Source organism: Mandrillus leucophaeus, unplaced genomic scaffold (genome assembly GCF_000951045.1).
Source record: "Mandrillus leucophaeus isolate KB7577 unplaced genomic scaffold, Mleu.le_1.0 Scaffold307, whole genome shotgun sequence".
Lineage (NCBI taxonomy): Eukaryota > Metazoa > Chordata > Mammalia > Primates > Cercopithecidae > Mandrillus > Mandrillus leucophaeus.
The window spans coordinates 1,325,781-1,338,337 of NW_012103221.1; the positions used below are offsets into that span (position 1 = coordinate 1,325,781).

Below are 12,557 nucleotides of genomic sequence, written 5' to 3' on the forward strand. Positions count from 1 at the left end.
TCATGCCTCTTTTCAGTCAATCCCCAGTCCCACAGGCTATCACTATTTTAATATTTTTCACACAGGATTAGTTTTGCCTTTTCTAAACATATCACATAAGTGAAATCATATAGTACATCTTTTATGTAAAGTCTCTTTCACTAAGCATAATGGTTTTGAGGTACATCTATGTTGTAGGGCATATCAATAGCTCATTTTTATTGCTGAGTAGTATTCCATTCATGAACATACTACAGTTTAGCCATTCTTCTGTTGATGTACACCTGAGCTATTTCCAGTTTGGGACTATTACGAATAAATTGCTATGAATATCTTTGTGTAAATCTTTTTAGAGACATATGTTTTCATTTATTTGGGGTAAATACCTAGAAGGGGAATTATTGGGACAGAGGGTAGGTATATGTTTAGTGTTACAAGAAACTTGCTATGTGCTGGGCATGGTGGCTCACACCTGTAATCCCAGCACTTTGGGAGGCCAAGGCAAGAGGATCATTTGAGGTCAGGAGTTCGAGGCCAGCCTGGCCAACATGGTGAAACCCCATCTCTAATAAAAATACAAAAAAAAAAAAAAAATTAACTGGGCATGGTGGTGTACACCTGTAGTCTCAGCCACTCAAGAGGCTGAGGCAGGAGAACCGCTTGAACCTGGGAGGTGGAGGTTGCAGTGAGCTGAAATCATGCCACTGCACTCCAGCCTGGGCGACAGAGTGAGACTGTCTCAAGAAAAAAAAAAAAAAAAAAAAAGAAACTCATTATGTGATGGTACATTCTGTGATGGTACATTATGTGATGGTACATTCTACTAACAATGGATGAGAGTTTGTTGGTCCACATCCTTGCAAACATTTAGTATTGCCAATCTTAAATTTTAACCATTCTAGTAGGTATAGAGTTGTATCTCACTGTGATTGTAATTTGCATCTCCCTGATTAAAAGTGATGTATTTTTCATGTGCCATTTGGCTAGTGATAGATTTTTCTTTGTGAACCGTATGTCCAAACCTTTGTCCATTTAAAAACAAAATAAGGTCGCATGTCTTTTTATTATTTAGCTATAAGGCATTTTTATAAAAATCTGTTCTGGAAACAAGATCTGTGACAGATATATGCTTTGTGACTGTTTTCTTCTAATCTATGATTTGCTTATACATTTTCTTAATGGTCTTCTTTTTTCCTAAGAGACAGGGTCTCACTATGTTACCCAGGCTGGACTTGCACTCCTGAGCTCAAGCTATCTTCCCACCTCAGCCTCCGAGTAGCTGGGACTATAGGTGCGTGCCACTATGCCTAGCTTTTTAAATAATCTATTTTGATGAGTGTAAGTTTTAAATTTTGATTAAGTTTAATCTGTCAAATTTGTCTTTCCTGTATTGCTTTCTGTGTCATCTATAAAAACCCTCCGCCTACCCTAAGGTCAAATACACAGGTTTCTAGGTTTTTGTTTTGCTTTCTTTCAGAAGCTTCATCATTTTGCAGTTTTGTATTTAGGTCTATGATCTATCTTGGATTAATGTTTGGTGTTAATTATAATGAATACATTGAATTAATGCATGTGGAGAGGTGGGGGTTGACCAGTTGTTCTGCATTATTTATTGAAAAGACTTTTTCCCCCACTGGATTATGCTGACAACTTTGTTGAAATTAATTGACCAAGTTTGGGTGTATTTCAGGACTTTGTTTTGTTCTGTTGATCTATTTGTCCTATGCCAATCTGACACTATCTTGATTACTATAGCTTTACAGTAAATTTATAAATTTTCATGTCAGCTAGTATTAGTATTACAATTCAGTTCTTTCTCAAGATTCTTTTGGTTACATTGCATCCCCAAATATACTTTAGAATCACTTTTCAATTTCTTAATTTTTAGAAAACACCTGCTAGCATGATTTCATTGAGTTGGATTTATAGATTGATTTGAGGAAAACTGATATCTTAACAATACTGCATCTTCAAATCTATGAACACAGGTTATCTCTCCATTTATTCAGGTCTTCTTTAATTATCTTCAGTAATGTATTACACTTTTTAGTTAGAGGTTTTTCGCATCTTATGCCAAATTTATTTCTTAGTCTGGTTTTTTACTTACCTCTACTATAAATGAAATTTTGCTAATTTCATTTATCTATAATTAAAATTCTGTAATTAATAAATACAGATTTTTCTATATTGATCTTATATCCTGTGACTTTGCTAGAACTTCAAATATAATGTTGAATGGTAAGAGCAAACATCCTTGCCTTGTTCCCAATCTTAGGGGAAAAGTGTTCAATGTTTCACCATTAAGAATAACGTTAGCTGTAGCTTTTCATGAATGTCCTTTATCAAAATAAAGAAATTCTCTTCTATTGAAACTTTGCTAAGAAACTTGGTGTTGAATTTTGTCAAATGTTCTTTTCTGCATCTGTTGAAATGATTATATAATTTTTTCCCTTTATTAATGTGGTTAAACTAACCTTGAATTCCTAGGATAAATCCTTAGTGAACTAATTTAGGTACTTTGAATATTAATCATCTCCTGGCTCCTCCCTTAAATATTTGAAGGCTTCTGACTTCTATTTTAGAGCCCTCACTCCCATCCAAGCCCTGTCAAGATGGGTTCTCAGTATCAGCAGAACTCTCCCAGAGACTCAGGGGTGGAGGAAGGTAGATTATGTTTAGTGTCATAAGTACAAATAAAGCAGCACTAGCATTTAAGAATGACACAGAAAGTAAGCTGAATTTGTGGCCTGTGTTTTCTGCTACTGTTACTATTCTCTGAATTGACATATTTGAGTTCTAAAGACTGCGAAGATATACTCCTGATGACTTCAGTCTCTCATTCGAGGGTTTCAAACTCTTTTAAAAATAAGGTAGCTATGATACCTTATAAACTTATTGGCTCAAGGGATCAGAATTGCCCTACTTCTCTGCTTTCCTCCTATTCCCAACCTTAGTGACTAAATAACAGAAGGAGTTTTCCAGATATTCTCATCCTTTTAACTGACCTCCAAAATAGGTGGCCATTTTAATTAATTTTTATTTAAACAAATTTTTTTTGGCTAAGGCAATCCTCTCACCTCAACCTCCAAGTAGCTAGGACTACAGGTGCATGCCACCAAGCCTGGCTAATTTTTTTTTTTTTTTAAATTGAGCCCACAACAATCCTATGATTTTGTTCATGAGATGCCTAGGTACTGGTGGGTGGATGCCAGGTAAAAACCAGAAGCAAATTAATGTTCCTACTCCCTGACCAGAGTCCCATATTTACTTTAAGGAACCTTCTAATAAAAGGTAGGATACCTACTTATCTCCATTCATAGCCGTAGTAAGTAGAATTTAATCTCAGAGGGCTGAGTCATACCATCATCAACTTTAGCTCCTCAATATGTAACTGGTATCTCCCCTACTACCATCTGTGCTGTTAGATTTTGTTCCCTGAAGGTAGCCAATACGTCACTCTCTCTTCCTTCTCCCAAATTAACTTTATCGACTATGGGAAAAGGATTAACAAACACCAGGCAACATTGCTTATGGTAAAAATTAAACCTGATTGACAAATTGCATCTGGATGGGAAGATTCTGAATGAACTATATAGCTGGTGTAAGGCCACAGGTTTTAGCTTCTCTGAATGTGGAGACTCTTATAAATGTGCATGTCCCTTATAGGAACCTTGGAAACTATATCCATGAAACTTGTACAAAGGTATCTGCTCAGACCAGTTTGGCTATTAAAAGGAAAAAAAAAAAAGGTATCTGCTCTTGTGCTGCATGGCGATTTTAAGGCAAGGCAATCCCTGCTCCTAACTATGTGAATCTTGTACCCAAGTTGTCATTTGGTGGTAGGGGATAAACAATAGTATTCAGATTGCTGTGAAGACTGGTGAAAAAGGAATACCCTGCTGGCATACTGTGTTTCCTATCCAATATCCTTTTAAGTGAATCTAATACTGTTTGGCCTAAGTAGGTCATGTGAATGAATCTGAATGTCCGGTTGATTTTAGGTAGACTCCATGGTGATCTTTGCAACACAACAAACTTTAAGAATATCAGGGGTCTTTTGGGAGCCTCATAATGTCTGAGTTCTCTTAACAATGCTTGCTGTAAACTGCTTCAGTTGAACTTGATTTTTTGTGACGTATTCAACAGGGCCTTGTCTTTATAAAAACAGGGGTCTTTATTTTTCTTCCTGTTGGTGTATATTCAGAAATTCAACATGAATTCCAAAGATGATCATATTGCCAAATAGTGCTTCAAGCATTGTGTGACTGCCATACAGATGGAGGCATTTATTGTTCTGAAACTATATGGTTTAATAATTTCTGCTACTGGCTGCAGCAAACTTTCTATTAAAAGGTATTTTTTCTGCAACTCCAAGGTCTATCACTCCTGCTACATTTCAGTGATTTTTCCAACTGGAATTCAAAATTCTCCTGCCTATTCACTGGTGCTACACCTCAGTAAAATGTATCTATAGAAACAGCATCAATAAATGGTTCCTGCCTGAGAGCTAGTCCCAAATATGTATCTATTTAGCAGGGGAGTCTGTCTCAGGATAGTGTAGGGAGTTTTGATCAGTGCAAGTACAGATTTACTTTCACCTCCCAGCAAAGACTGTAATTTTGGAGGATATGTTTTGTCAAATACTGCTGATTTAACAGCAACTTTCCATAAGAAATTACTCACTACATGAATAACCGTAAGGTGTCAATCTAAGAGGTACACAATTGTTAACAGTCTGTTCCCTCAAGAAATTTTGAGCTTTATTGGAGAAATAATACATTCAACATAATTTTAGTGATATAATACAATTGCACTTTATGCATTTAGATTGCAATATTAAGATATAATTAACAGGAACAATTTAAAATAATAATTCCTTCCGCCATAAAAATTGTGTCAATAACAATTTCAAACTTGGAAGGAAGAGTTAATATAAACTGTGTTTAAATTATTGCCACTTTTGCTGGTAAATAAAAATACTTACCATACTTTATTTGTAACCATATTTATAAAATATGTCCATTTTGTTCTCTTGAGCTATTAACATTAATGCTGTTAAATTTCAATAAACTTTTTATTATGCTAAAACTACTTCACTCAAATACTTTTAAAGTGGTCGTGCTGTTGCTAAAAAAAATATCCCTGAAAGTTAGTAACTTTGGAATGGGATTTACATGTGTTAAAAAATGCAACTACAGAAGTCAAACAACTGCCATAATATGCTGTGCTATTAATTTAGGTTACCATACTCTGCAAACATAATAGAAAATGACAAGAAAAAAACTGTAATATCAAATCAAAACTATGCTACAATGCTTGTGAATTTGTTAGGACTTAGAACCTACATCTAGGCACCCACTGCCCCACCCGCCCCTTCTTCTTCAACACACACAATTTGCATTCATTCTTTTTAGAAAATTAGTTTTGAATTACTGAGCTTTGAATTATGTGTGCATATTCCTTCTACAAAATGGAACCACTCTATCCTGTACAACGTAGTATGTGATTAAATGTCAAATGGAATAAGATAAGCCAGAGGGAATGAAGTTTCATTCATTCACTATGGCCTTTCAGTTAACATATATTTAATTCCTAACATGTTCCAGATAATGTGCTGGAACCTAGAGATGAAAAAATGATTAGAACACAGTTTCTACTTTCAGGGAATTTCATAAAATATAAAAAATGTAAATAACACAAAATACAGGCATCCAAAGTTGCCTCAAAACAATTTCTTCAATTAGGTTCAGAGAATTTTAAACTGTCTAACAGAAAATTACTGCTCCTGCAGGAATTTTAGAAAATAAGGAATAGCGTATGTTTAATCAACAAAGGTTTAGCTATGAAATCTAATAATTATTGAATCATTGAATCTATATTTTCCTCAAAACACTACTGTTCTCTTACTCTTCCTTTCAATAGTAGTGTAGAAATTGTAATATATTATCATTTTTTCTCCCATGGCTGTGATCAAAATAGCACAGTACTGCTCAAAACAACTGCAAATGTGTGGTTTAAAAAATTCCTACTTAAGAGTACCCGTATCTAATTGAGATTTAGTTTTAATCAAAAGCCATCTACAAATAACAAACCATATTCTCTAACTAAAAAGATCCAATTAATATCCCACTGGAACTGTAAAAACTCAGTCTATAGGAAAATGCCTACATTTGTATATGGTAGTAGCATAAAGGATGGAATGGTCAAGCTTAAGAGGGAGGGGGCATCAAAGGCTTCTCAGAGTATGTGACAAGTGAATTAAATTTTGAAGGATAGGTATATTATGGTCTGAATGCTGATGTCCCCCCAAAATTCCTATGTTGGAATTTAATACCTAAAGTGAAGGTATTAGGAGGTGGAGCTTACAGAGAGGTCATTAGTTCATGTGGGCTCTGCTCTCATGGATAATACTATTGCCGTTATAAAAGGCTTTGAGGACCGGGTGCAGTGGCTCATGCCTATAACCCCAGCACTTTGGGAGGTCAAGGCAGGTGGATCACCTGAGGTCAGGAGTTCAAGACCAGCCTGGCCAACATGGTTAAACCCCATCTCAACTAAAAATACAAATATTAGCTGAGTGTGGTGGCACACGCCTGTGATCCCAGCTACTCGGGAGGCTGAGGCAGGAGAATCCCTTGAACCTGGGAGGTAGAAGTTACAGTGAGCCCAGACTGCGCCACCACACTCCAGCCTGGGCAACAAAGTGAGACTTTGTCTAAAAAAAAAAAAAAAAAAAAAAAAGGCTTTGAGGGAGCAAGTTTGTCCCTTGTCCTCTTCTTTGCTGTTCCTTCACATGAAGGCACATACAGGGCACCATCAACATGGAACAGACTCTCACAAGATAACAAATCTGCAGGCTCCTTCATCTTGGATTTCCCATCTTCCAAAACTGTGTGTAATAAATTTCTGTTGATTACAAATTACCCAACCTAAGGTATTTTGCTACAGCAGCCCAAGCAAACTAAGACAAGTTAGAAGGTGATTGGTAGTACTAGGGGAAAGACACCCACTTATTCTTCTGGAAATACTCCAGATAGCCAAATAACCAAAACAAGAAAGAAAGGAAAGAAAAAGAAAGAAAAGACAAGAGAAGAGAAGACGGAAGAGAAGAGAAGAGAAGAGAAGAGAAGAGAAGAGAAGAGAAGAGAAGAGAAGAGAAGAGAAGAGAAGAGAAGAGAAGAGAAGAGACCAAAACTCAAAGATGGGAAAGATATCACATTTAAAAAATTGTTGCTGATATCATCATAAAATACAACGCAAATGTCAGTATGTACTATTGAAAAGAATTATCAAAATGTTATTGAAATAAACATAAAAGCCAATAGGGGTTGGAGGGAAGGGTTTAAATAAAGTTAAGAAGAGAATCAGACTGCATCTCTCATTCTACAAGAAGAGAGTCAATAAATTTTGCTTTATTTTTAATGTAAGTAGAGAAATAAAAGTTTACTCATTTTTCTGTCTGGCTTATTTATTTATTAGAGAGAATGCTAGCCTAAAATGAAAATAGGTTATATACTTTCTAAGTTACTCTATGAAACATGTTTAAAAACAGAAAATCTAAGAAAAGCAACATGTAAGGGGTAGGTGGAAAAAATAAGAAAAGGCCCCAAAATAAAAGTATAAATAAAGTAATATAAATACACGTAAGTATAACAGTTATCAAGAAATATAACATTGAAGGGCAAAGCCTATAAAGTTAAATCAACCAAATGCTGTATATAAAAGAAGCACTTAAAATAACACAGATAGGTTAAAAATCAAGTGACAAATATGCCAAGAAAATAAAAATCTAAAAAAACCATTGTTTACAAATATCAACAGGCAAAATTTCAAGGCAAGAGGCATTAAATGGGGCAAACCAATACAAATTATGAGGCTTTAAGATAATAAACTTTTATAGAATAAATAATTTGGCAGTAAAGTTTTCTGTCTTTAAAAAATAAACTATAAAAAAAGATATATATACAGTCGTTCCTTGGCACAGATGGAGGATTGCTTCCAGGAACCCTGTCTATACCAAAATCCATACATCAAGTCCCAAAGCAGGCCCTTCAGAACCCACATATATGAAAAGTGGGCCCTCCATATGTATGTAAGTTTTGTACACTGTGAATACCGCATTTTCCATGTGTTTGGTTGAAAAAACATCATGTATAGGTGGACCCATGTAGTTCAATCCATGCTGTTTCAGCCTCAACTGTACAGGTACAATCTCAGACATATTGCTAGTCTGGTTCCAGACCACTACAATAAAGCGAATATTGCAATAAAGCAAGTCACAAAAACTTTTTGGTTTCCCAATGCATATAAAAGTTATATTTATACTATAGTCTATTAAAGTGTGCAATAGCATTATGCCTAACAACAACATATATACCTTAATTAAAAAATGCTAACAATCATCTGAGCCTTCAGTGAGTGATGATCTTTTTGGTGTTGGTGGGTCCGCCTTGATGTTGATGCCTACTGATTAATCAGGGTGGTGGTTGCTGAAGGTTGGGTAATTCCTTAAAATACTTGTTGCCATTTCTTAATACAAGACAGCAACGAAGTTTGCTGCATCAATTGAATCCTCCTTTCATTAAAAATTTCTCTGTAGCGTGCAATGCTGTTTCACATTTTACCCATAGTAGAGCTTCTTTCTAAATTGAAATAAATCCTCTCAAACACTGCCACTACTTTATCAAAGTTGATGTGATATTCTAAATCGTTTGTTGTCATTTCAACAACGTTCCCAGCACCTTCACCAGAAGCAGGTTCCATGTCAAGAAGCTACTTTCTTTGTTCATCCAGAGAAGCAACTCCTCATCCATTCAAGTTTTATCATGAGATTGCAGCAATTCAGTTATATCCTTAAGCTCCACCTCTAATGCTGGTCCTCTTGCTATTTTTCCACCACAACTGAATTACTTCCTCCACTGAAGTCTTGAAACCCTCAAAGTCTGCCATGAGGATCAGAATCAGCCTCTTCCGTCTTCCAAACTCCTGTCGATGTTGACATTTTGACCTCTTCCCATGAATCACAAAATTCTTAATGGTATCTAGAACTGTGAGTCCTTTCCAAGAGGTTTTCAATTTACTTGGCCTAGATCATCAGAGGAATCACTAACTATTACAGCTACACCTTACAAAATGTATTTCTTAAACAATAAGGCTTGAAAGCCAAAATTACTCCTTGAACTATGTGCTGCAGAAACAACACTAATCTCTTTGTACATCTCCATCACAGCTCTTGGGCAACCAGGTATGCTGTCAATGAGCAGTGGTGTTGCTTTTTTAGGGAGCATGCTAAAAAGGAATGAGTAGTAATATTTTGGAAAGCATCTTTTTTCTGTACAGCAGATCTCAACAATGGACTTAAAATATTCAGTAAACCATGCTATAAAAAGATGTGCTAACAAGAGAGTCAACTTGCCATTTGAAGCTTTGAGGCTCTGCAGCCAGGTGTTGACTTTGCCCTTCTAGCTATGAAATTCCTAGATGGCATCTTCTTCCAATAGAGGGCTGTATTGTCTATATGTAAAATCTGTGTTTTTATGTAGCCAGCTTCATCAATGATCTCGGTTAGATCTTCTGGATAACCTGCTGCAGTTTCTATATCAGCATTTACTGCTTTACTTCACACGTTCATGTTATGGACATGAGTTCTTTCCTTAAACCTCATGAACCAACCTCTGCTAGCTTCAAACTTTTCTTCTGCAGCTTCCTCGCCTTTCTCAGCCTTCACAGAATTGAACAGAGTTAGGGCCTTGCTCTGGATTAGGCTTTGGCTTAAGGGAATGCTATGGCTGGTTTGATATTCTATCCAGACCATTAAAGCTTTCTCTGTATCGGCAATAAGGCTCTATACATTTTTTAAATCTTCCATGTGTTCACTGGGGTAGAACTTTTAATTTCCTTCTAGAATTTTTTCTTTGCATTCACAACTTGTTTAACTGTTTAGCACAAGAGGCCTTTGCATTTGGCCTATCTTTGGTTTAGACATGCCTCCCTCACAAAGCTTCATAATTTCTAGCTTTTTATTTAAAGGGAAAGACATGCAACTCTTCCTTTCACTTAAACACCCACAGGCATTGCAGGGTTCTTAACTAGCCTAATTTCAACATTGTTATGTCTCAGGGAATGAGGAGGCCCAAGGAGAGGAACAGAGACAGGGAACAGTTAGTTGGTGGAGCAGTCAGAACACACTTGATTAAGTTTGCTGTCTTATATGGGTGCAATTCATGGCACCTCAAAATAATAACAACATTAACATCAAAGATCATTGGTCACAGATCACCATAACAGATATAACAATAATGACAAAGTGTGAAATATTGCAAAAGTTATCAAACTGACACAGAGACACAGAGAAACAAAGTGAGCACATGCTGCTGGTAAGACTGATAGACTAAGCTGATAGACTTGCTCAATGCAGGGTTGCCAAAAATCTTCAATTTGTTAAAAAAAAAAAAAAAAATCTATGAAGTGCAATAAAGCAAAGTTCAGTAAAACAAGCTATACCTGTAATGAAAAGTTGATTCTAATGATGAATGCAACAAATAGAATATACATGTAAAAATATATTTATAGAAAATGTAGCTGGGCGCAGTGGCTCACGCCTGTAATCCCAGCACTTTGGGAGGCCAAGACGGGCGGATCACAAGGTCAGGAGATCGAGACCATGCTGACTAACATGGTGAAACCCCTGTCTCTACTAAAAATACAAAAAGATTAGGTGGGTGTGGTGGCAGGCGCCTGTAGTCCCAGCTACTCGGGAGGCTGAGGCAGGAGAATGGCGTGAACCCAGGAGGCGGAGCTTGCGATGAGCCGAAATCACGCCACTGCACTCCTGCCTGGGCGACAGAGCAAGACTCCACCTCAAAAAAAAAAAAAAGAAAAGAAAGAAAAGAAAATGTATAAATCATGTATCTAGACTACAAATAAAAAAACCTCAATACGATTCTTAAAACATTTGAGATTCAAGAGACTTTTGAATTTTATTTGAATGAATAAGCAAACAAACTAGAAACAAATAAAGCACATGGTAAAACACACTCTCCAAAACATGGTTGGGCCAAATAATAAATCAAAACTGCAATCACAAATTAGAGAACAATAAAATTTACACATGAAAAAACATCTAATTTTGCACACAAGTCTGAGCAGTTCCTTATGATAGATTTCTTGTTGTGGAATGGAAGTGAAGGTCATCAGAGTCAAGGAAGTCACAGAACTTTTTAGCTGAGTAGTTAAATGAGTGATCCATTGGGTAAATGGAAATCCCCCACATGATAGCAGGAGTTGAGGCAGAACCAAAAGATGAGTGACAAAGTGCCCAAATGAATTTGAAAAAATCACCAAGAGGTAAACAGATGACAGAAGTGAAGGGACATCAATTCAGAAATTTAGAGCAATTAATTAACTAAAAGAATATGTAAATTGTGCTTAATTTTCACTGCAATAATAGAAGTATAACATCAATTTCTTAAGTGTGATAGCCAAATTGTCAATAAATGTTTATTGACCAATTAATAAAAAGTTCTAACCACTTAACATCTTCCTAGCTTGATCAAACCAGCTTGAAGGAACACCTGCATAGAAGCTTCAATACCAGGATACATAAGATATATAAATTCAAAAACAGAATGTCCACATAATTCAAGTAAATAAATGAATATGAAATAGAGGAAGCTGGCCAATCCATCTCCTTATTGTGTCCTATTATCCTTTACAGGCTGATCTTTACTTACACAGGTTTCATCCACACATTGACAAAATAAGTATGGCCAGATTTAGGTTGCTTTGTACTATAATTCAATATTGTTTTTTGTTATTCCGACCATCCTTGTACTTGATCTCAAACTGCTAAAATCTATTATAAACAGCATGGAAAGTTTTCAGAGAACTGTATGGTATATTTTATTGCAGAAAAGCTTAAAGAAAAAAAAAAACCCTAATAAGTAGAATTGTTTTTTCCTGGGAAACGAGAATGAGTTTTTGAACTCTGCAACAAAAGACAGACTTTTAGTTTAATGCTAATAAAACCAACCTGTAATTTTAGCTGCCTTTTCTTCTTGGTTCACTCTGTTCTCATCATCGTCTTCATTATCTTCTTCAAAGTCATCTAAATTGCCAATGTCGGCCTGCTTCATACTCATCAAACTAGCCAAACTTTGCATGTCTTCGTCTCTACATCAGTGATTCAAAATATAACACATCGTATTAAACGACAGTTAGAAAAATGATGGTTCTTAAGAAAATAATAAATTCCTTCTTTCTATAAGGTATGTCAATAAGTCTTTCTTATCAGTTGTACAAGAACATTGAAAAATCTAAATACTCATATTCATTAATTTTTAAATGGCATGCTTAATTAGTAAAGAGCTAATAAGATTAAAAATTAACTGGTTAGATCAAAGACTTAAATCTAAACCTGAAACCATAAATATTCTAGAAGATAACATTGGAAAAGTCTTCTAGGTATTGACTTAAGCAAAGAGTTCATGACCAAGAACCCCAAAGCAAATGCAACAAAAACAAATAGATGGGACCTTATTAAACTAAAAAGCTTCTGCACAGCAAAAGAAATCATCAGC

General features: G+C 35.7%; 1 protein-coding gene across 2 annotated transcripts in view; it reads right to left on the bottom strand.

The window, feature by feature from the left end:
• Nucleotides 1–12,557, bottom strand: part of EHBP1 (EH domain binding protein 1) — a 326,557-nt gene that overhangs the window by 191,862 nt on the left and 122,138 nt on the right. For both annotated transcript variants that reach the window (XM_011987305.1, XM_011987303.1), the window contains exon 7: nt 12,011–12,150. In XM_011987305.1, coding sequence (XP_011842695.1) covers nt 12,011–12,150 — 140 coding nt within the window. The remainder of the gene's footprint in view (nt 1–12,010; nt 12,151–12,557) is intronic.